Source organism: Eptesicus fuscus, chromosome 23, assembly GCF_027574615.1.
Source record: "Eptesicus fuscus isolate TK198812 chromosome 23, DD_ASM_mEF_20220401, whole genome shotgun sequence".
Taxonomy (NCBI): domain Eukaryota; kingdom Metazoa; phylum Chordata; class Mammalia; order Chiroptera; family Vespertilionidae; genus Eptesicus; species Eptesicus fuscus.
The window spans coordinates 24,275,443-24,301,480 of record NC_072495.1 but is presented as its reverse complement, the minus strand read 5'-3'; the positions used below and the strand labels follow the sequence as shown (position 1 = coordinate 24,301,480).

At 38.4% G+C, this 26,038-nt stretch overlaps 1 protein-coding gene across 2 annotated transcripts in view; it reads left to right on the top strand.

Moving 5' to 3' along the window:
* The first annotated feature begins 1,502 nt into the window (after nucleotides 1–1,502).
* The window catches only part of TTC28 (tetratricopeptide repeat domain 28), a 392,003-nt gene continuing 367,467 nt past the window's right edge, over nucleotides 1,503–26,038 (top strand). For both annotated transcript variants that reach the window (XM_028146798.2, XM_008142485.3), the window contains exons 1-2: nucleotides 1,503–1,598; nucleotides 11,055–11,333. In XM_028146798.2, coding sequence (XP_028002599.2) covers nucleotides 1,503–1,598; nucleotides 11,055–11,333 — 375 coding nt within the window. The remainder of the gene's footprint in view (nucleotides 1,599–11,054; nucleotides 11,334–26,038) is intronic.

The following is a 26,038-nucleotide window of genomic DNA, read 5'->3' as shown; positions in this document are numbered from 1 at the left end:
ACTATGGGAAGAGAACTGTATGAGAATGAAGCCATCAGAGAGGGAAGCGGAGCTGAGGTTGGCGAAAGACAGGTTATTGTTTGAGCACCTGGATCTAGCTATGCCCTTAATGAGGTACCACCCCAGGACTTTTTAATACTTTTTCCTTCTTTGTTTTACTTCAGGTTGAGGTTTTTTTTTTGTTTTTTTTTTGTCACTTGTATCTGGAAAAGACCGGACTAATAAATTCAACCATTTATAAACTCCAAGAGACCCTTGTAAACTTTTTTTTTTTCCTTCCTACTAGGGAAAACATTCTCTGCTTCTGTTTTGTTTTCTGCCAAGTTTAGGGTCTTCAGAGACGTTTGGGGCAGAGAATGCAAAGCAAAGATGTGGGAAGGAACAGACCTTCCAGCTCCCAGGTGGAGTTAAGCCCTTGCAGCTAATTCTACCACAGGGTTTGGGAGCCGAGCCTTTTCATTAACCTTTTAGGAGTCTTGGAAGGACGCGGCCGGAGCTATACAGGGAAGCTTGGAGAGCCTGGTGTGTGCCAGGCCTGGTGCTCAGGCGCATATATGCATCATCTTCTGGAAGCTCATGTCAACTTTGCGGGATAGGACTGCCGCTCCCACTTTCGCAGACTTACAAATCAAGGCTCTCCGGCTCAGTCAAGTGTCCTATTCCAGTTACCCCAGTTTGTAACAGGTGGAGGCAATACTGGAACCGAGATCTCCCTTCTCCAGAGCCCGTGGTTTTTAGCCAGTAAACAAACCTAGTACTTGAGAGGTCTTGACATCTGATTACCACCTGGTACGCTTTAGGCCGGGTGTTGACACTTTATCTCGATTATTTCTTGAGTCCTCCCATCATGCCTTAGTTGTCGGACCTTCCTCATTAAGGAGAAGCAGACCCGGATACCTGACCTTAATCGCGCAAAGGTTAGTGGAGATGCGGGACTGTAACTCGGGGTCTCCATGGAGTCTGGCTCTCCCAGAGACAAGGGCTTTCCCTGTGCCGCTTGCTCGCGCACGTGTTTGTACCCTTCCCCGCCGGGCATCTCATCAGAGAGACATCCTTCGCCCGGCACTTGGTGGGGGTAAGTCCCTCCTGGTCCAGACCCTCGCCCCGAGCCCTGGGCAACGGGTGAAGCAAAGGGAGCAGTGCCGGGAAGGAGCCTAGGAATCCGGCCTGGGGTGGTCCGCTGTGCGGCAGGCGGCGGCGCTGAACTCAGAACGGCGAACGCTCCAGCCCGGCCGGACGGGTGCGGAGGGGGTGGGCGCGACGCCGGGAACAGCGGCCGGCTCAGGGGCGCGAGGCGGGGCTCGCGGGGAGGGGGCGCGGCGCGTGCGCGCGTGCGCGGCGGTGGGCTTCGCGGCGGCGCGCGTGCGCGTGCGCGGGGAGGGGGTGGTGGGGGTTGCCGCGGCGGCGCGCGGCACGGCGGGAACATGGCGCGCGGAGCCGGCGCGCGCTCCTAGCTGGCGGGACCGTTAGCTCGAGGCGGACGCGGCCCGGGCCCCGTGGGGATGGAGCAGTCGCCGCCGCCGGCGCTCGAGCCAACGCCGGGGCCGACTCCGGCGCGGAGCCGGAGGCGGCGGGAGCCTGAATCGCCGCCGGCGCCGGTGAGTGCGTGAGGGGCGCGGGCCGGGAGACTTTCTTTGTGAAACTCCGTCGGTGGGAGCCCGGCCGGGCCTCGGCGGCTGACGAGCGCCCGCGAGGCGGAACCCGGCCCGCCGGACGGGTTCGAGCCCCGCCTTGCATCCTTGGGCGGCGGGGACTGGCCTGTCGCCTGTCGCCTGTCCGCCTCAGTTTTCGCGGGAGTATGTGCGCGCGCGCGCCGGGGTTGGGGCAGCGGTATACAGTCGGCGCCTAATGCGCGCGGCGCCTCCGCCTTACCTCCGTTCTTTTGGGGGCGGCGGGCCCCTAAACTAAGCCCGCCCACCGGAGAGGTAGACGGCAGCCGCTGGGAGACAGGTGTCCGCGCAGTCGCGGGAGGCTCAGGTGCAGACAGCCCCGGGTGGGCTCTCCGGAGAGTGAGCTGTCCGTCCCAGGAAGGAAGCAAGTCTGTCGGTGGCTTAGGTCGAAGCGATTCGGGAATGCCTCCCTTCCGCCCCAGCTTCGTGGTGTGTTTGGGGTATTGGTTTGGGTGAAGGATGCTTAGTGAAATGGACTTGGGAGGTGTGGCATCTTGCTGGATGGGGTGGGATGGCCTTGGGTTCTCAAAACACCCGGGGGTCTAGGAGCGCTTGATGAAAATACAGGCGTCGCGGCGACTCACCCCAGGCCCGAGGTCTCTCCAAGGCTTAGGAGCAGACTTTGACTTTTAAACAAGCTCCCAAGTTGTCCTCATCAGGCTCCTTGGACAAGCACTTGGCTTCCTGTGAGCAGAGAGACCTGTTCTGTTGATGGGTCACCGTGGCATCCTGGTTACCAGGTGCAGTGCCTGGCACATGGGAGATGGTCAGTAAATATTTGTAGCGAGACTAAAGGACGTAGGGAGTTTCCCAAAATAGTTCTTGAGACATTTTGAGGTTAATGGCTGTCAGGTTACTGTATAACGTGACTTTTATCAGGTACAAACATAACTTTTGTGACTGTTTTTAATGCCTTTGTTTTTAGTGCTTTAGTGTTTTAATGCTTATGTTGTAGGCAAAGCAGGGTATGCGTTGCTTAGTATAAGCCATCAACTATGAGTACCCTAGCTAGGTTAACACTAATTTTGAAACAAAATTCTGAATAGAAAAAAAAATGCATGGTTCTTTCTCTCCATCATTTGGGAACACTAGGCTTATAAGGATTTTGTTTTCTTTGAGGCAGGTAAATATTTACATTTTCATCAAAGCAAATCTGAATGACTGTTTATTCAGAACAGTTGGAAATTTGCTTAAACCTCTGAGTATTTGTCCTCTGTATGTGATATTTTGAAATTGAGACATGTTTAGTTCAGAGTCAATGCTAAAATAGAATTGTTTGAGTGAAAGTGATTTGATATTTCAGGGGCTGTCTTTTCATGTTTTTAAAATTTCAGTAGTTGATTTCATTTTATTAGTTTATTTTTATTCATTGACAAACTATGAATGTATAGGATGACAAGACTTTAGGAGTTGAGATTGTATCTGAATAGTATTGAAAATTAGGTGCTTTATTGTCTCAGTGTGGCATTTTTGTAGTTTCTTTGGGTGTTATTTTTCAATTTTTAAAATTGAGATATAATTGAAGATAACCGTTTCAGGTTTACAACATAATAATTTGTTATTTGTATATGTTACAAAAAGATCACCACAATAAGTCTAGTAAACGTCATCACATAGTTACATATTTTTTTCCTGTGTTGAGAACTTTTAAGATGTACTCTCTTAAATACCTTATATACAACACAGTTACCATGTGGTACATCACATCCCCATGACTGACTTTAAAAAAAAGTGTCTTTAAAAAAACCTAGCTTTCTTGAGATGTAATTCATTTACAATAAGATTACTCTCTTATTGTACAATTCCTGGTTTATGGTATACTCACTATGTGTCCAACATCACCATTATCTACTTCTAGAGCATTTTCATCACCCCACAAAGAGATCCTGTACCCATTAATATTCCTTGCCTTTCTCTCAGCCTCTGGCAATAACTAACCTACTTTCGGTCTCTGAATTTAACTATTGTGGACATTTTACATAATGTAACTTATAATATGTTTCTTTTGTGACGAGCTTCTTTTACTTAGCATAGTGTTTGTTTTTTTTTGAGGCTGTGTAACATGTATCAGCACCCTATTCCTTTTTATTGCTGAATAATATTTCGTTAAAAGTATATACCACATTTTGTTTATCTATTCATCTGTTGATAGACATGTGAATTTTTTCTACTTTTTGCTTACACTTGCCTTTTGGTATCTGGGGGGGTTTGGTTCAAGAACCACCCCCAGATAACAAGATCCCAGGATGCTCAAGTTGCTTATATAAAGTGGTATAGTATTTGCATATAACCTGTATACATTAAATCATCTGTAAATTACTTATAATGCCAACACAATGTAAATGCTATATAAATAATTGTTACACTGTGTTGTTTAGGAAATAATGACAAGAAAAATACAGTCTGTATATGCTCAGAGGCAAGCATCCTAGGATTAACTACATGGTACACATTAGCAACAATGTAACTTTTTTATCTGAACATTTTCAATCCTGGATGTGGAACCTGTGGATACAGAGGGCCTACTGTATTATGAATAATGCCGCTATAAACATTTATGTACAAGTTTTAGTGTGGACATATGTTTTAATTTCTTTTGGGTATATCCCAATTGGTGGGTCACGTGATAACTCTTTTAACCATTTGAGGAGCTGACAAACTTTATTTTTTTAAGGCACTGCATCATTTTACATTCCCACTAGGAATGTGTGAGGGTTTCAGTTTCTTTACCTTCTTGTCAATACTTGTTATTTTCTGTCTTTTTACCTTTAGCTAACCTAGTAGGTGTAAAATGGTATCTCGTTGCAACTTTGACTTGCATTTCCCTGATGACTAATGATGCTAGGCATAATTTTTTGGGCTTATTGGCCACTTATGTATTTCTTTGGAGAAATGTCTATTCAAATCCCTGTCCATTTTGGGGGGCTGGGAGTCCTTTTTTAAAAAAATCCTTACCTGAGGATGTTTTTTCATTAATTTTTAGAGAGTGGAAGAGAGAGGGGAAGACAGAAACATCAGTGTGAGAGAGAGACATTGATTGGTTGCCTCCTGCACCTGGGGAGGAGCCTGCACCCGAGGTACGTGCCCTTGACCAGAATCAAACCCGGGACCCTTTGCTCTGAAGGCCAACACTCTATCCACTGAGCCAAACCGACTAGGGTGGTGGTGGCGGGGAGAGTCCATTTAAAAAAAACCACATATTTTTATTGATTTCAGAGAGGGAGAGAGAGAGAGAGAAACATTAATGATGAGAAACATTGATTGGCTGCCTCCTGCACACCCCCTATTGGGGATCAAACCGGCAACCTAGGCATGTGACCTTGACTGGAATCGAACCCGGGACCCTTCAGTCCGCAGGCTGATGGCTCTATCCACTGAGCCAAATCGGCTAGGGCCGTGGTCGGCAAACTGCGGCTCCTGAGCCACATGTGGCTCTTTGGCCCCTTGAGTGTGGCTCTTCCACAAAATACCACGTGCGGGCGCACACGTACAGTGCAATTGAAACTTCGTGGCCCATGCACCGAAGTCGGTTTTCGGCTCTCAAAAGAAACTTCAATCGTTGTACTGTTGATATTTGGCTCTGTTGACTAATGAGTTTGCCAACCACTGAGCTTGGGCAAGGGAGTCCATTTTTTTTTAATTGAGTTACTTGTCTTTTTTGTTATTGAGTTGTAGGAATTTTAAAAATATTCTGTATACTAACTCCTAATCAGATATATCATTTGCAAATGTTTTCTCCCATTTTGTAGGTTGTCTTTTTACTTTTTTGATAATGTTCTTTGTTGCAAAAGAAGTTTTGCCATGAAGTCCATTTATCTATTTTTCTTTTGTTCTTATGCTTTTGGTGTCATATCTTAGAATCTATTGTCAAATCCAAGATCATGAAGGTTTACCCCTATGCTTCCTTCTAAGAGTTTTAACTTCTAGCTGTTATGCTTAGGTTGTTGATCCACTTTGAGTTAATTTTTGTGTAAGGTAGTAGTCCAGATTCATTCTTTTGCATATGGTAATCCAGTTGTCCCAGCATTATATATTGAAAAAAAGAAATTTCTCACTGAATGGTCTTTGCACCCTTATTGAAAATCAACCGTCTATGTGTTACGTTTATTTCTGGACTCTCCATTCTATTCTCTTATTAATTCTTATGCTAGCTTTATAATATTTGATTACAGTAGCTTTTTAATAGATTTTGAAATTAATTGTAAGTTCTGTAATTTTGTTCTTTTTCAAGACTGTTTTGGCTTGTCTGAGTCCCTGGGTTTTAAGACCAATTTATCAATTTCTGCCAAAAAACACTTGGGATTTTTATAGGCATTGTTTAATCTGTCCTTTAAAACAAATTATCGATGAGAGAGAGAGAGAAACATCAATTTTTATTGTTCTACCCATTCATGCATTCATTGGTTGACTCTCTTGTGCCCTGACTAGGAATTGAACCTGCACCTTGGTCCATAGGGACGATGCTCCAACCAACTGAGCTACCCAGCCAGGGCCTAATCTGTCTGATGTTTTGTAGTTTTCCAGTCCCAATTCTTGCACTTTTTTTTGCACTTCTTTCAAAAATTTATTTCTAAGTATTTTATTGTTTGATGCTGTTGTACATGGACTTTAAATTTTTTTTTAAATTTTGTATTGTTAATTTTTCATCACTAGTTCATTGCTAGTGTATAAAAGAAATACAATTTAGTTTGGGATATATCTTTTAACTCATCATTTAATGGTAGACTGATCCAATTTTCTGTTTCAAATCTTTACCTAAAATAGTGAGGAATGGTCTTTGAAAGTTTAAGTATGGATGCAGATTTAGATTCACATCTCCAAGTTTGGCTCTGCTTCTTACTAGTCTGTATGTGTTTTGACAAATTTTAATTGTTATATATCTTAGTGTTTTCTTTTTTAAAAAAAATATATTTTATTGATATTTTCACAGAGAGGAAGGGAGAGGGACAGAGAGCTAGAAACATCGATGAGAGAGAAACATCCTACCAGCTGCCTCCTGCACACCCGCTACTGAGGATGTGCCCGAAACCAAGGTACATGCCCTTGACCGGAATCGAACCTGGGACCCTTCAGTCCACAGGCCGACGCTCTATCCATTGAGCCAAACCGGTTTCGGCTTAGTGTTTTCATATATGTAATGGGATAGTAATACCTATCCCATATAATTGATAAATAAAAGAATGTAAGTAGGTATTCAGAACAATGCCTTGCATGTGGTAGGGATTTGGTATTTGTTGTTTATCTTCTTGTGTTAATGAGCTGCATTTAAAAGCATGCCAAAAAACAAAAAGCAAACAAAGCACCAAACCAAAACAAAAATAACCAAAAAAACCATCCCTAAAACAAATCTAAAACCACAGACCCACACATACATTAAAAAAACCCAAAAAACCACAAAGGAAAAAACCACAAACAAAAACCTCAAACCTCTTCCTGTCCCTATCACTTTTCTGTGACCCAAGAAAACTCTGTGAGTGCTTGAGGAATAATGAAAACATCTCGCACCACACTGTTGCATTGTAAAAGCTTGGTAAATCTAAGCTGCTTATAGGGTGTTTGACAATGTATTTGTAATTATTATTAAAAATAGTAAGTATAACTCAAAGCTGTTTGTTTTTATCCCAAAATTCTTATATACTGTCCTGTTCTTTCACTGCTTATTTCTTCTAAAAGCAGAAGCAATATGTTTTAAAATAAAAATTGATGATTACCATTGTTTCTTTTGGATGATTGCTATTAAAAAATAAAAAAGCTCTGTTAGAGACAAAGGTTGATGTTGAACTTAAATTTAATAGTGTTTTTGTAGGTAGGGTAGATTGCTATTTTGCATGGGAGGGAATCAGAGACACAATTTAACCCAAATATGAACGTATGTATTGTGTTCATTGAATGTGTGTTCACTGTGAACCAAAGAAAATAATTATTTCCACTGGAAATACTATTTTATCAATAACACCTTACCTCCCAAATCACAACTATGATTAAATTTACACTGTAATTGGAAAATAAAAAAGTATAACCTGTAAAACCACAGATTGGTAACTCACAGAAATTTCTATAAGAAACTTTAAAATCAAAGTTCATCTTTATTTTAACAAAACTCCCTTTTATGATCATGAAAGGTGAATGTGTATATTGTATAAAATTAGAAAATATAAGACAAGCAGGAACAAAACCAAACCCCATAATCTTACTCATACAGCAATTGCTACTTTCAATACTTTACACATTTTTTCCCCCTGGAACTTTTTCTGTGCATCTTTCTTTCTTTTTTTTTTTTTTTTTTTTTTAATATATTTTATTGATATTTTACAGAGAGGAAGGGAGAGGGAAAGAGAGCTAGAAACATCGATGAGAGAGAAACATCGACCAGCTGCCTCCTGCACACCCCCAACCGGGGATGTGCCCACAACCAATGTACATGCCCTTAACCGGAATTGAACCTGGGACCTTTCAGTCCGCAGACCGACTCTCTACCCACTGAGCCAAACCGGTTTCGGCATCTGTGCATCTTTCTAACAATAGATAGACACATTCACAGAAATACATATAGGCATTTTAACTCAAATAAGATAAAACTGCACAAAATGTCTTTAATTTTTATTTTACTTGGAATAATTTTGATTTAGGTAAAATTTACCATAAAATTTACCCTTAAAGGTATATATATTTTTTTATTTCAGAGAGGAAGGGGGAGAGAGAGAGAGAAACATCAGTGATGAGAGAGTCATTGATTGGCTGCCTCCTGCATGCTCCCTACTGGGGGATCGAGCCCCCAACTGAACATGTGCCCTTGACCAGAATCAAACCTGAACCCTTCAGTCCCTAGGCTGACGCTCTATCCACAGAGCTAAACCTGTTAGGGCTAAAATTTACCAATTTTAAAGTATATAGTTTTCTGACTTCAGAAAAGTATATACAGTTATGTTATTACCACCAGAGTCAGTAGAAGTAATAGGAAGTTGTTCCTTTTTTGCCCTGGCTGGATAGGCTCAGTGAATAGAGCATCCACTTGTGGACCAAAGGGTCCCAGGTTTGATTCTGGTCAAGGGCATGTACCTCGGTTGCAGGTTCCTCACCGCTCTGGCCCTGGTCAGGGTGCATGCAGGAGGCAACCAATCAATGTGTTTCTCTGACATCAATATTTCTTTCCCTCTCCCACTCTCTCTCAAAATCAATGGAAAAATATCCTCGGTTGAGGATTAAAACAAAAACAAACGATGAAAGTGAGAGAGTTAAACTATAATCCTGTTTTAAGTCTCACAGAACACTTGTCTGGTTATCAAGGATCATTTTTGCCAACCATGACTCTTACATAGGATTAAAATGTAGGTTTTGTAAAAGTATTGGTGACCGTGAAGTTCAGAATTCTGTACTTCTGTGCTTTGACCTAGATTTCACTCTCTCTGACCAATGTGAATGCACAGAGTATTATATTTACACTAATTTTGAATTTCTAGGTTCCTGCTGGGAGTGTGTTTTGCTGTAGCATCTCTTTCTTCTAATTATCTCATGATAGGCTTCTTTTGATCATATTTCAATAAAAGATAGTTTCTTTTCCCTTCACTTTGCGACTGTTGGGAAAAACTGTAAAATACTTGAAATGGACTTGGAAAAAGATTACTGGGTATCTTTAATGGAAAACTAGCTTGTCTGGAATGCAATGTACCTTTCTGGGTTATCTGAGTCTATGAAGTTTGTACCTTTCATTGTCTTTGCACTACTTTATAGCCCTGGACATTGTCCTGGACATCTAGGATATGATATCCCTGTGAGGAAAAATAGTGGTTGCCTGTGTGAGAGATTGAACCTGCCTTTCTTTCTCTTCTCGGTCGAATTTGTTCTTTTTAATGCAAATATCTCTGTGAGGAGTCTGTTGCTTTTGTACAGGGTGGTGTGTTACATATTAGATCTGCCCTCTTTTGAATTGAGGGACTGGACTTAATCTTACAGGAAGACATGGGGAAGAAAATTACACTTTTTTGTTTTAATTTCAGTTCGGGCAAGCCTGCTTAGACATGCAAACGGTCTCTCTTGATATTGCTGTCTTAAGTTTCTTCCGTTAGGACTCTAATGCAGTTCATAATTTTCATGTTTTAAAAATGAATAACATTTGACTGAGTCACTCCCTTTGGTTTTAAGGTCACTGCTATAAAGTCATAGAAAACTTAGTGAATTGGAAAAGTCAACATCAAAATAAGGTCTTAAGTTGCCAAGATATAATTTCTAGCAGATATTTTTTTCTTTTTAGTGATCTCCAAAAACTGGTGTTTCTCTTAGAAATTCCATGGTAGTAGCCAAATTACAGTTACCAAATTTGCCAATTTAAAAAGATTCATTGGTACATTAAAATTTTATTTTTATTTTAAAACATATGCTCATTTCCTAATATTTGGAGAAGAGAAAGAAAATTTTAAGAAAAATAATCCATAATCTTATATTCAAAGATAACTTAGCATTGTTAATACTTTGATCTTGTTTCTTTCATTATTTTCCTAAGTGCAACCATCTTTTTTTTATTTTTATTTTTTAAAATATATTTTTATTGATTTCAGAGAGGAAGGGAGAGGGAAAAAGAGATGGAAACATCAATGATGAGAGAGAATCATTGACCAGCTGCCTCCTGCACCCCCCCTACTGGGGATTGAGCCCACAACCTGGGCCTGTGTCCTAGACTAGAATTGAACCCGGGACCCTTTAGTCCACAGGCTGATGCTCTATCCACTGAGCCACACCAGCTAGGGGTAGGTTTATATTTTTATCTTTCCCTTAGTATAACTTTATGTATGTATGTATGTATGTTAATCCTCACCTGAGTATATTTTTTCCATTGCTTTTTAAAGAGGGAGGGATGGAGGAATGGTGGAGGTGTGTGTATGTGTGTGGGGGGAGAGAGAGAGATTGAGATTGAGATTGATTGCTTGCCTTCCACACATGCCCCAACTGGCCAAAGATCAAACCTGTAATCCAGGTATGTGCCCTTTACCTGGAATGGAACTTGTGACCCTTTGGTGCTCTGGCTAATGCTTTAACCATCGAGCAACACCAGCTTGGGCTCTTTAGTATAACTTTAAATTGCCAAGGAAAAACTTGAGTACTCTTGTACTCATTCATTCTCTCTATCAAAAAATATATACATATGTAAGTATAAATATGTAAGTATATTTATATATACTTACATATTTATATATACTTACATATTTATACACACACACACACACACACTCAAGGCACTATGTTGGCTGCTTCTTGCAAAGCTTATTGTCTTTCAGGGCACAAAAGTTAGCTATAATATAGATTAGAACATGGAGAATGTTGTTCAGACAAGGAACCAACCCCTCTGGATTATCAGAACTTTGTCTCACAAAGTTTCTTTGTTTGTAGATTCCTCTCTTTGGTGCTAAGACTATTGGCCAGAGAAGTCCTGATGGTCCAGTGCTGAGCAAAGCTGAATTTGTTGAGAAAGTTCGTCAGAGTAACCAGGCCTGTCATGATGGAGATTTCCACACAGCTATTGTTTTATACAATGAAGCTCTGGCTGTTGACCCTCAGAATTGCATCTTATACAGCAATAGATCTGCAGCATATATGAAAATCCAGCAGTATGACAAGGCCCTGGACGATGCAATCAAAGCTCGGCTTCTCAATCCCAAATGGCCTAAGGTAGAAATTTTATTTACTTTCATAGAATCATCTGTTGTTCCATGTTGCCAATTGGCCTGAGATTCAAGACTGCACAATTGTTTATATTTCTGCCTTTATTTCTTGCTGCTCTGCTGAAAAACCTGCTTTTGTTGGTCTAGTCTTTTCCTTTTTCGTCTTCCTTCTTATTTATGCCAACCTCTGTGCTTGAAATTTTCTCCTTTGCTCCCAATTATTGGGCTAAGTAGGTCCAGTTCAACTCTTACCCCCCCCCCCCCCCCCCCACTTAATCCTCATGGGAGGATATTTTTTCCATTGATTTTTTTTTTTTAAGAGAAGAATGGAAGGGAGGGAGGGAGGAGGCAAGAGAGAGAGATATATCAGAGAGAGAGGGGGAGGGAGAGGGAGAGAAAGAGAGAGAGAGAGAGAGATGAGAGAGACTAGAGAGACACATACATTGATTGGCTGCCTCCTGAGCCTGAAACCTAGCTATGTGCCCTTGTCTGGGAATCAAACCCAAGACCCTTGGTTGCATGGGCCAACGCTCTAACCACTGAGAAACACTGGCCAGGGTCAACCCTTAACCTTTTCCTGGAAGCTTTCCTAGAATGTTGAGCTATGAATATAATAAAACATTGTCCATTGCTAATTTCACTTAATTATTTATATTGTTATATAAACATGTCACTTGAATGTATCTGAGTCTTAAACTAGCTTGAAAATTCCTTGAAAGTTTGTCTTCTATGGAGACCTGTGCTGGGGGGTGGGGGCAGGCTGGGAGAAGTCAATGGTGTAATACTTTCAACAATAAAGAATTTAAAAAAATGATACTATACCATGAAAAAAAAAAAAGAAAGAAAGTTTGTCTTTACTTATTTCATAGCCCAACCATTGCTGGCCACTTAAAAAAAAAAAAATCAGTGTCTAAATCATGTGGGGAACCTTTTTTCTGCCAGGGGTCATTTGGATATTTATAACATCATTTGAGGGCCATCCAAAATTAACTTAAAAATTAGCCTACTGTATTTGGTCAAATATTTAATTAACTCAGCTCTAATGCCTTGGCGGGGCCAGACCAAATGATTTCATGGGCCTTAATATGGCCCATGGGCCGGACGTTCCCCCGCTGGTCGAAATCAATGAGAAAATTAGGAGATGTAACTGCATTTTCTTCTTGAAGTCTTCTAAGGATGCAGATTTCACAGACCATGTACATATCACCCTGATGGTTTAGAAGTTCTTGTTTGTTAGCTGAATTCCTCAACAGTTTTAGTCTACTTTTTAATCATTTCTGGAAGGAATCTAACATTTCTTTCAAATATCCCACATTAAAACTTCCTTTCATATGTTTAGTGAGATAACATAGTATAATGGAAATAGCATATAAAGAGAGAAAGAGAAACATTGATGTGAGAGGGAAACATTGATCCGTTGCCTCCTATATGAGCCCTGACTGAGGATCAAACCCACAACCTAGGTATGTACCCTGACCAGGAATCAAACTTACAACCTTTTTGGTGTACAGGAGGATGCTCCAACCAACTGAGCCACCAGCCAGGGCTATTTAATTTTTTTAAAAAAATATATTTTTTATTGATTTCAGAGAATAAGGGAGAGGAGAGATAGAAACATCAATGATGAGAGAGAATCATTGATTGGCTGCCACCTGCATACCCCTGACTGGGAATCGAGCCCGCAACCGCTGAACTATGCCAGCTGGTCTATTTTTAATTTTGAAATAATGTGAAACATATAGAAAAGTTGTGAGATTATTTCAAAGGACTCCTGAATATCCTACATCTAGATTCCTCCAATAGTGAATATTTTACCATATTTGGCTTATAATATACTCCACATCAAATAAATTGTTATTTTTGGAATAATTTGAGAGGAAGTGCAGACATGATGTCCCATCACCCATAAATCCTTCAGTATGTATTGAGAATGCTCTGATATATATCCACAATATATAATCATTAAATTTAAGACATTAACATTAATACGATACTGCTATTTAATTGACGATCCTATTCAAATTTCAAGGATTGTCCCAGTGATATCCTTTTTAGACACTTTTCCCTTTCTGGTTCAGAAGTACTTGGCAAGAAATATAGTAGGAGTCTGTTCAGCTAGATAGATTGTAGTATATTGTCAATACCACCTGCTCACATTACAAATACCTTATTTAATGGACTGGATTTTTACCACTCTTGGGTTCTTGATTGTTAGTTCCTTAGTTTGGGCCCTGAATTTTGATCACTAAAATAATATATCCCTTATCCTTTATTCTGGACTCTCAGCCTTTGCCCATACCCCCTAACCTGTAGCTCATTGCTACTAATATGAACTTTTTGCCTAACTCTCTTGATCCTAGCAGTTGGTTCATCTCTCTTTTGTTCTTTTATCATAATAACTAGAGCCCTGGTGCACAAAATTTGTGCATGAGTGTGGTCCCTAGGCCTGGCCGGCAATTGAAGCGCAAGCATCTGGCGTGGAAGAGCAGGTCCCAGCTGACCTCTGGGCCCTGGGAAGCACCTGGGTCCCCGGGCCCCCATGCAACCCCTCCGCCTGAGTCACATAGCCCAAGTCCCCACACAGAGATGCGGTGAGCGCAGCCGGACACCGTGAGCTGGGGTGCAGTGTGGGCCTCTAGGCCACCCAGCGGGAAGCTGGGCGGGCTCCTCGTAGGCGCCTGGCACGTGAGCGCAGGGGCTTCCCTGGTGTGCGAGCCCTGGCATCCCGGGGGAGAATAGCAGGGAGAGTGAGAGTGAGCTCAGGGGACACCCCGCATTCTCATCGCACTTCTGTCCCCATCACTTCCACCCCCAGGTAGCCTGAAAGAGGTCGCCGACACCCACCATTTTTCACACCACCCCATAGTGGTCAGCGCACGTCATAGCGAGCGGTCAAACTCCAGGTCTTCCAGTCCAGCTCCCAGTCGAATGACCGCCCGATGGGACAATTTGCATATTAGGCTTTTATTATATAGGATATATAAGGGATAGGTAATATTTTTGTGCTTTTGTCTACCATGCCAGGTCCTCATGTCATGTGCCTCTTCTTTGTAGAAGTTAGATACAATGTGAAATTGTTGACATTCAGAGTAATTTCATGTGTCACAGTCAGCATTACGACTATCTATAATAATAAAAGTGTAATATGCTAATTAGACTGGGTGTCCTTCCGGATGACCTTCCGGACGACCTTCCAGATAAAGCTGGGGCCTCAAGGGAAGCCCGGGCCCCGGGTGCCAGAGAGGAGCTGGTGCCAGCAGCCAGGGAAGGAAGGCCTACTCTTGCACGAATTTCGTGTATTGGGCCTCTAGTGTATATATAAAGCTGAATAGCGCTACATACCTAGAACTGTATGTGTGCGTGTGTAGATTATATTCTGCTGTGAATCTTGAGGTAGGCAGAATGTGCTCTGGAATTATTTTGGATTTTGCTTCTGACTATAGGCTTTGTAATCTTAATCTGATTATTTCACCTACACAAACTCCTGAGGTAGTTTATTATTTCATGAGGAAGTGAACTAATGAAGTCATAACCTACCATTTGGGATTGGTTGCCATTCTTGGGATAGATCGTTGTAGACAGAATATTTACTACTTGAGAATTAAATAGCTGATATTATGATACAAATTTGTCATTTTCAAAAAGTTGGAGATCTATTTCCTGCAAGTAAGTTTATTGTAATTATAATTAATGAATGTTTTAATGATATTTGAAAATAGGAATTTTGAAAGTTGGCTAGCATTTACTTATTTATTTTTTGGATAATTTTTATAAGAGTTTATTTGAGCCAAACTTGTAAGATATGCTGGGGAATGAGATCTCAAATGCTCCTAAAAGTTGGCTAGCATTTACACAGAAGTTTTTCAAGGAGAAGTTACATTAAAAGGTGGCATTAAAATTCTGATTAAAAGTCATAATTTTTCTTAATGATAAAATATTAAATTTAGGTTTAAATTAAATTTGAATAAATAATTTGTATTATCTGAGAAGCAGTGATTTGGTTTCTGGAAAGTACTGAGAAAGGGAAATATTTTCAGTGCAATTAACCCAAAGTACATGCGTGAAGAATCCTTTATAAATCCATGTGACCATGCATTAAGAGCTGCGAATTGAGTAAAATGCAACTTGCCTTTGGTTTTATTAATTTCCCAGCCTTGTGCGCCCTCTTGTGTTTAACTTATCGTTAACTATGCTACATTATATGGCTTTCAGTAGTTTGATGGGTTGGGTAAGTAGCTGTACATTTCTTAAGAGATTAAAAATTTTCAAGTATAATGATAAATATTATAAGGGGAAAGAATGTTAAGTGCTCCCCTGGTTCTGTTCCCTACATTTACTTTAACATATTCCACATCAAGTTTTATTATATTTAAGTAATTGAGGTATATGTCCTTGAACATAATTTTATGTGCAAAAAGACTAAGAAAATTTAATTATACTATCTTCTTTATATGAAGGTTCTGTGGCTGTTGTAAGCTATGTTGAGTTATCAAGCTAGTAAGTGCTTGGCACACTCTAGGCTTTCAGTAAATATTTGTTGAAAGGAAGAGTGGAAGTATTATAACTGATTACTTGTATTTTCTTATTGACTGAAAGAATTGAAATTAGTTGGATAATTTCCAACTTGATATATTCTGAAAGAGAGTTTATTACTATGGCTCCAAAGACACCTAGAGAACAAGTGATTTTTGATCTTTGGGTTAGTATTTAATTGAAGTAGGACCTTTATATGTAATAGTACTTAGAACTATATTAAAATCTCAAACAACAACCTTCTAATTTTCATGGAACTAGCCCCTTTCTCCCCCCTTATCTGGACACTTTATGGACTGAATTACTTTTGATTGATTTTGTGGATCCCATTAGAATCAGATAAACTTTGGTGCAGATTTATGAGGCATTATGCCAAGATGATTATAGAAGCTTAGCAAATAGTGTCATAATCAAAGCATTTCTTTCAAATGGGGGAGGAATTAAAAAAGTGATTATAAAGAGCTCGTTACCAAAGGTTCAGAATTTGAGAATGCTTTGCCTGCCTACTAGATAATAAAACCCTCTTACATTTGATTTGTATAGGCAACTATAGGCGAAATTATACAATTTAAAGATTTTTAATTATACAATTTAAAAATTTAAAATATTTCCCTTTCTCAGTACTTTCCAGGAACCAAAGGACTTTATATGGCTTTTTAAAATTATATTCTCACTGCTTACCTTTTAAAGATTGAGATGTAGAATTCTTCATGTAAATCCTACATAGTTCTGTAACTAATGTCACAGAGAAGGAGTTTTGTTCTTGGTTTTAGCATTAATTTGTCCTGTATGGAATCTTGCCTGTGCTTATGCCCTTGTAATTTTAATTGAAGAAGCATTTCACTGATAGTTTTGCAGTCCACCAAATCACTAATTCAAAGGGAAATTAATTTTGGAAAAAGTTACTTATCTAGTATATTTTTCTAAAGATTTTCTGCTCTGTACCACAAATAAATATACCCATAATCCGGTCCCTTTTGTTCTTGTAATATGTAGCATGTAGATTTATATTTTGACCTCCTTTTAACTTTGATCTCATCATTAGCAGATTTAAGAGAATTCATTTTCTATGTACCAAATGTGTAGAGGATTTCTGCTATCTCATCATATTCAGGAAACTATAAATTATTTGACAAATGTTTAGTAGATAGTAATTGTATGCAGGAGACTGTGTGGATTATTCCTTAGTTATAAGTACTACAGTTGTTTGGATTTATCTTTAGACAATTTACATATATGTAGAAGTATTTGCAATTTTCAAATTGTGTTTACATTTATTATTTCACTTTTTTCCTTGTTTCTACCCTTTGAAGTCAGCATGGTAGGCATTTTTAGGATGTCTTTTACAGATGAAGAAAACAGCTCTGGATGGTTTGTGACTTGACTAAATGAATTGGTGAATGTGGAAATTGCTTGTGAAATATAAAGGCTAAAATATTATTATATGTAAATATATATATATATATATATATATATGCTTTTGAGTTGGTATTTTAGTTAGATTTATATTTTGACCTTTTAACTTTGATCTCATCATTAGCAGATTTAAGAGAATTCATTTTCTATGTACCAAATGTGTTATTATTTATTAGGCTATTTTCAAAGTGAGTCCAATATTCATTCTTTCTACGTACCATGTATTTTTCCATATAAATAGGTCATGTCCTATTGGTTAGTTGCTGTTCTACTACTGGCCAGTAACCATGTTTGTAATAATTTTGTTAGTATGCATGGTGGATTGGAAATAGTGTAGTGTGTACTATAATATAATTCTCAGTCATTTATTCTGTGTTTTTTATTACATATTGGAGGTAAGGCTTGGCCCATTCTACTATCCACCTTTTGGTTAAGGATGAAACTATTTAAACAACCCCCCCCAACCTAACTAAAATACCAACTCAAAAGCATATATATATATATATATATATATATATATATATATATATATTTATGTATATACATATGTGTGTGTGTGTGTGTGTGTATATATATATATATATATATATATATATATATATATAAAAGGCTAATATGCAAAGTGTCCCCTTGGGAGTTCGACTGGGAGACCAGGAGTTTGATCACTTGCTATGACATGCACTGACCACCAGGGGGTGGTGCAGAATGAAGGAAGGCCCTGGCCAGCAGCCAGAAGGCCCAGATTGGCCCTGATTGCTGGCCAGGCCTAGGGACCCTACCTGTGCATGAATTTCGTGCACCAGGCCTCTAGTACACACACACACACATACACACATACACACACACACACACACACACACATATATAGTTTCTTTTAAACGGACTTGTGTAATACTATATTATCTGTTAAAAAACAGGGAGGACAGAAAAAAAGTAGAATGGTAGCTGTTAAGGAGCGGGGGAAACAGGTGTAGAATTTCAGTTTTGCAGGATGTAAAACTCCTGGAGACCCATTGCACAACAATGTAAATAAACTTAACACTACTGAACTGTACACTTAAAATTAGCTAAGATGGAACTCTTATGGGTTTTAAAATCTGTTATTAATTTTTTTGTTTTAAGCCCTGACTGATGGCTCAGTTGGAGCATCGTTCTGATATGCCAAGGTTGCAGGTTTGATCTCAGGTCAGGGCACATATAAAAAGCAACCAGTGAATGCATAAACAAGTGGAACATCAAATTGATGCTTCTCCCCCCCCCCCCCCGAAACCAATAAAAATTAAAAAAATTTCAATTTTATTATTAAAAAAACATTAAAATGGTAGAGAATACAAAGTTTAATACATCAGATGTTCAGAAACCTGCTCCTAGAATGAGCAAATGATAATAATTTTTATGCAATGATTATTTGCGGTGATTAACTGAATCTTGGTATAATAGCTTGCTATTAGCTTGGAGGTTTCTGCAGCACCTGCATCATCTCAGGTGAAATATAAAACTTGCCCTTAAGTTTTAGGCTATTGCTGTATTTTGTTCAGATAATATGGTGAGAAGTATTTTTGCTTTTAAATCTGTCACTTTTTTTTTTTCATTCTGGTCTCTCTGGTAATATGAAAAGATTTATTATATTTAATGACATTTCCATACTTTTACTCAGGAACCTCTTCTCCAGATGTCTGTCTGGCACTCATCAAGAGCTGTATCAGGAGATACCTTAGGCTTTGTGAAATTAATAAGTGATTAGCTCAAGGTCCTAGTATAGTCATATGTAATATATAGTGGTTTATGCAGGAGCTTTTCAGTTTCTTCCAATAATGACTGTCAAAATCTAATTATTCTAACTTATATTAAAATACTAGTAGACATTTCTATTTTATATTTTAGTCTGAAGATTTAATTATAAAATAACTTCACTAAAAAGAATTTAATTAAAACAGAAAGGTTCCCAAACCAATAGCATAGTAATTTTCCTTTCTCAGTATTAATTTTCTTTTGAGTGCTACGTACTATGCAAATGTAGCAATTTAAATCGGCAGATACTTACTATGTAACCTTAAATAACTTCCCATCTCACTTAGAGTAAAATTCTTATGGTCCAAGAAAACCCTGATCTGGCCCATGCCTGCCTCTTTGAGTTCATCTTTTATCACTCACTCACTCACTCACTCACAGTACTCTACCCAGTCTTTTTTTTTCTCTCCTTTTCCTCAATTATTTGCTTTTCTTGTCCACTTTGGCCTTTTGTATTTGCCCCCTGGAATTGTCTAATTGTCTTTTCCACATATAGTTATGGTGGGTTCTTTCTTGCATTCAAATATCAGCTTAAATATCACTGCCTAATCTAATGTAAGTACTTAACCATCTGTAGTCACATTGCCCTACTTTAATTTTGCCTATGGCTTTTCTTTCTCCCTGATAGTTTTGTATTTTAGTGTTCTTTGTTGTTGTTGGTCATCTGCTTAGCCTCCTAGAAAGTATGCTCCATGAGAAGAGGATCTTTTTTTTTTTTTTTATAATTACAGAGAGGAAGGAAAAAGGATAGAGTTAGACACATCCATGAGAGAAAAACATCGATCAGCTGCCTCCTGCACACTCCCTACCAGGGATGTGCCCGCAACCAAGGTACATGCCCCTGACCGGAATCGAACCTGGGACCCTTCAGTCCGCAACCTGACGCTCTATCCACTGAGCCAAACCGGTCAGGGCGAGGGGGAGGATCTTGGCTTTCTTTTTCACCTCTGTATCCCCTGTGCTCAGAACCCTGCCTTACTTGTAGGAAATGCTTAATAGTTGGACCAATGACTGAATGATTCATTGTTATGTCTTGCTTTGTGCTAGACACTTTGCCAAGTCCTGTGGAGGTACAGAGTTTAGCCACAGAGATGGATGGTTAAATAAGTATAATATAAAATGTCAAGTCTTATAGAGGGATGTATAAAATTCTATGGGGCCACAGATAAAAGAGTAATTTCTCTTAGAGGTAGGTCATAGGGTATTAGAGATGAATTAATGTATTAATGCATCCTATTTCACATGAAACCATTCTGTGGCACTTTGCTGATTAGTTACTGACTAGTTCTTGAATTTCTGATACTTCATGTAACCTTGCTGTTTACTTTTCTGTAAAAGGATGGTGGTTATATTGACCTCAAGAATGCTGTAAAGATTAATTATTTAATGTTGGCTAAGTGCTTAGACAATGCAAAATGCTATATAGTCCTGATGTTCCTAATCATATTAACAACCACTTTCTATAATTAAGTTTTATTACATAGTTTGTCCCTGATTATTCAGATAGAAACAAATATGACACTTTTAAAATACATTATTTAGGAAATGCCTACTCTTAGTCCTTTTTGCATTGTTGTTTTTTTTTTTGCATTTTTTGTAGAAAATAATATCTGTATTTTCTATCTACACCAGTGATTTTCAGAAGAGTAGTAATATACTGTAACCCCCAGGGGGCAGTAGTATACAAAGAAGATTGTGTACTTTGGCAAGCTTATTAAACAGCAGTGCAAGTCTGTTAGTGCTTAGTGACTTAATTTGACGTGCAGACACTCCCCTTCTCACCGATGAAATACTGAAGGTTTGAACAGATATTTTAACTTTCCCTTTCCCATAGTATTGTGTTCTCTTGTGTTTAAGAGTTTTTCTTCTTCAAAGAAAGGGTTCTATCTATTTCAGATCTTGGAGTGAAATGATATTTAGGAATTGTTATATATGTATATAGGGGTGCCTCACGTTATATTGTATTGTACTATCCTATGCTATGTTGTAGATTTTTTTCTAAAAGTAATGAATAGATTGGAAAATTAGTAAGTTGAATCTTACTTTACATTTATTTTGGCAATGAGTTTCAACCTTTGTTTCTGCTGAAAGTACTATGGGATAAGATACACTTAAATTCTCACAGTGGCTTGCTGCTTCAGTGATTCTCAATTTATAGCATTTTTTCCCCAGGTCTTAGAGAGCTTCATGTTTCATTATCTAATTAAAGAGTTTTACTTCAGAGAGTTAGGGTTAGCCATCTTCACAGAAACCAGGTAAGTGGCCATCAAAAAGAATATTATTCTTAATATTTTACCCTGCATCCCATTTATCTTTAAGGTTTTTTTTTTTTTTTAAATATTAACATACTAGCAACAGAGTTTTCTAAAGTGTGGAAATTTTAAAGATTTTTAATAGTGAAGCAGTTGGACATTTATAGGTTCTTTTTTGGGGCCCCTCTGTGTGCTCCTAGAATACCCAACCCTTATCCCTACACTAAGTACTGACTTGTCACACTGTGTTATAACTGGCAGTTTTGTCTGTATCCCTAGATTGTGAGCTTCTTGAGGGCAGGGACTTTGTCTTGTTCACTTATGTGCTGTAGGCCCAGTTTGGTGCCTGGCACAAAGTAAGTGCTCAACAAATACTGTAAACAAATGATTTGTGTGGCCTTGAGATATTTTAAATAAAAATACTTAGTGTAGAAACAGAAAGATGCCACTCACAAAGGTTTTCTGCTGTAGAGGGTGTTTGGGAGTTGTTTTACTTAATGCATTGTATTAGTGAAATTTTAGGAAATACTGATTGGGAATACTGGGTTCAGAGCTTCCCGAAAGCACCAATGGACACTTAAACCTGGTTTTAGTCTTCTGTGACAAAGACATAGATGCTGACAGGTTAGATATTAAGGATATTTTTTTCACACACCATTTCACGAATTCATCAAAATCACTTTGAAGCTTTGAATTTTAATTTTACTTTCTAAGGTTATAATTATTCTAAACTTGGTTTTACCTGTAAATTATTAGTATATTTTCAATAGTAAAATTTGCAGTTGGTTATGGTCCCTTTTGGATAAGATTCATTTTTTTTTTTTTTTGTCTTAGGAACAATAGCTTGAGGCTGTCATTTGCAAGGCTTGTCAGTAGGGCCAGTGGGTTTTATAATATACATCTTAGGCTAGATTGGACAAAAAGGAATAGGGCTTTAAGGTTTTTAGTAGTTGTAGTCCATTATAATTCTTTAGCCACTAATAGGTCACTGTCTTATGAATTTTGGTTCTTTCATGCAATAACACTCATGCTGGATTATGTTGGAGCCATTTGAGATACATCTATAAACCAAAAGAAAAAGTTGTCATAGAGTGAGATGGAGTTTTCTAATGGGCAAGAGAGAAATTTCACATGGTAAGAAAGGAATGGGCAAAGGGGAAAGTAATAGTACATTAGGGAGACCAGATTATGTAGATCATTGTAAGCCATTATAAGAATTCTGGTTTTTACTTGGGAAATGTGGAGCCAATAGAGGGTTTTAAGCAAAGAAATTTTAATCTAACTTCCCTTTTAAGAAGATTTACTCTGGCTGCTGTGCTGAGGTTGAACTGTGATGGGGTAAGAATAAGAGCACAGAGATCTGTTAGGAGGCATTGCAGTAATCCATGTGAGAAATGATGGTGGTAGTGTGGAGTAGTGATATATATTCAGGTTCTGGATACATTTTGAAATAGTGCCAACAATATTTTCTGACAGTTTGGAGGAAGTAAAGGATGATTTCAAGGTATTTTGCCTGAGCAACTTGAAGGGTAGATTTTGCCATCAACTGAGATGGAGAAGGTTATGTATCATTGTAATTAGATTGGGAAGATCAGGAATTCAGTTTTGGACATGTTAAGTTTGAGATACCTAAAAGACATCCAAATGAAATGTTGAGTAGGCAGTGAAATATATGTCTGGAGTTTTAGAGGTATGAATTAGAGATATAAATTTGTATTTAAAACTATAATACTGTAATTACTGAGGGGATGTACATAGAAAAGAGAAGAGGTCTGAGGACTGGATCTGGAGGTGCTCTACTATTCAGAGGTCAGGGAGAAGACAAACAACAAGCAAAGGAGGCTGAGGTGTAATGAGGCTGAGGAGTAATGAGTGATGCAGAAATCAACAAGAGAGTGTGGCAACTTGGAAGCCATAGTATACCTCATTGGGCCAATTATCATTGGGCATGAGTATAATCAGAATACTGAAAATGTATATCAAAAGATGCTTTGTGACTGTATTGTTTCTGAAAGTAGTGGATTTATTTTTTTGTAATCCTTACCCGAGGATATTTTCTCCATTGATTTTTTTAGAGAGCATGGAAGGGATGGGGAGAGACACAGAGAGAGAAACATCATTGTGAGAGAGACACATCGATAGGTTGCCTCTTGCACGTTCCCTGACCAGGGCAGGGGATCGAGCGTACAGCCAAGGTATGTGCCCTTTACCCAAATCGAACCCGAGACCCTTCAGTCTATGGGCCAACGTTTTAACCACTGAGCAAAACTGGCCAGGGCTGGGTTTATTTTAAGTGGGTGTGGAAGTTGTGATAGCATTCTGTTAATATACTTTAATTGAAAATGAAAATAAATTACAATTTTTATAATTATTTTGGAAAGGTTCATTGATCCTGCTAATTTATTGCATAAGCAAATATTTTGCATCACTGCTGGAGATTTTGGGAGATCTTGCAGCTTTGTTATAAATTTTTCATGGGGAAGATTACCGAGGCCCCTGTGAGATTTAGAAATTGAAAGATGCCCATGAGATCAAATAGGAAGTTATGGGAACATTTTCAAGTTCCCTGTTATTTTTATAATTCAGTTAGGGATAATTACCATATTAGTTAGCCTAGATATAGAATATTCTCATATCACATAAAGTTCAATTGGACAGTGCTGATTGAATTCAATATGTTTGTAAAAAAGGAAGACAGATTGGCAGACCTAGCTGGCTTGGGCAAGGGGAGCAGAGTGATGATGCTAGAGAGCTCATATTGTTAACCTACAGAGTCAGGGCTCCTGAGAAGTAGAGCTGCCGTGGAATGAGGAGCACTATCTTTGGAGAGGTCAGCAGGACTGAGGTGCCAGGAGGAGCAGGAGCTGCTTCGGTCATTATGCTGGACCATGGATGAAGAATAAAAGGAAACACATTGATTAAATGAGAGAAAGAAATGGAAAACTGCTGGAAATTTTGCTTTTTTGCTTTCAGCATTTATCACTGAAAAAAAAATGGTGTGTATTTTTATTAAGAGAAAAACTAGGTGCTTGAGAAACAGTTTCTTGGAATTTTAATCTTTTGGTAAATGAAACCTCAAACCTGAAATTAATCCATTGGCTTTTTTGGCTTAAATGAATTTTGCTAGGATATAATGCAAACCTGAGCTGAAAGACATTTTTATTCTTATATTTTAATAGTCATCTCTAGTCTTTAGATTTATTTTCTATTCAGCTCATAGTCAAGAATGCTGTGACTGATTTACTCCCATCTGTATAAGTTAATAATGCTGTGATTTTTTAAAAGCTCTTGGATATTAATGTTTTAAGTTCCTGAACTTCCACAAGACAAGGTCCATACTGAAGTAGGCAGCTGTAAAATGCAGATGCTGACAAACAGAAAAACAAAGAGATTTTCACAAGGAATTATGGGTATTTAATGTAACTCTTTAGTTCACAGTTCAGTAAAACCATGTTGTTCCCATAGTACTGCATTCTGTATTAATATGCTGCTGTATTGCACAGCTAGACATTTTAAGGATGAAAGAAGTGTTACATTTGCCATCTTCCCATTTTGCGTGTTAACTTTCAAACCTCAAAAGGCAGGAATTCTGTCCCAGCACTATTTAATCCTTTTGAATTATTTTGTACACATCTGTAATTTTTACTGAATTATTGATGAGTAAACCTCAGTTTTTATTTTCTCATGCTTGTGAAAGTGAAAATGAATCACAAATGAAACTGACTTTTATTTACACTTGCTCCTTTATGTCCTTTAAAAAATGGTTTTGTAAAATAAGAATACTGAAATGGTGTAGAGGAAGAAAGGGAGAAGAGGTGGTTGCATTGCAAGGGTGGATAAAGGGGCAGTCATTGAGATCACTAGGCAACAGGCTGTGAGAAATGTAACATTTCTCATTTGTGTCGTCATGTAACTATGGAAGAACCACCATAGAGCCTAACCTGGTATTTCTTTTTAATGAAGTCCAGCTGTTGGTCATGTGAATATTCTTTCCTTTGGGTATTAAGCGTGTGTTTTCTCTTTTCGTATGGCATCTTAAACGGCTACTTACATAACACCTGAAATGTACTCATGTCTTGTTAGGAGCCTCTGTTACACTGGTCACTTTTCTTTATGAATCACCACAAGTTGCATATAAAAACTTTAGAACAAAGAATGTGACTTGACCACATAAGTATTCCTTTTTTTTTTTTTTTTTTATGAATAGAGCTCTTGTTTTTAATTTGATGAGCAGGGAACTTTCCAACTCTAACCCTTTCTTTACAATCTGTCTTTAATTTGTGAAAAAGATGCATTCCAATTTTTCAGACATAAAACTGTTTAATGGACTTTTTTGGATTCACTAGTTCTCTAGTCATGTTAGGTTATCCTGAAATTCAGCATATGCCATTTCATGGATTTCAATCTCCTTTTCTCATTTTCACATTGACATTACTCTTTGATATTAAAAAATAATTAGATGGCGTTTCACTTTAGTCCTCCTTAAATAATGCACAGTTGCAGCTGTTAGACTGTTTTTATGATGCTGTTACCAACCAGGTCTTCCCTGAAATAAATATTAAGGCATTTTCAACATCTTGGATCATTTAGTTCATTTTACTTACCCTCTGTGAGACATAATCTAAGTGTGTTTTTGCTGCTCTGTGTTTAAGCGTGGAACTTTTTATTCTATATCTTCTGGTGGCACTAAAAAAACAAATGTCTTTTTCCTCTGTTTTAT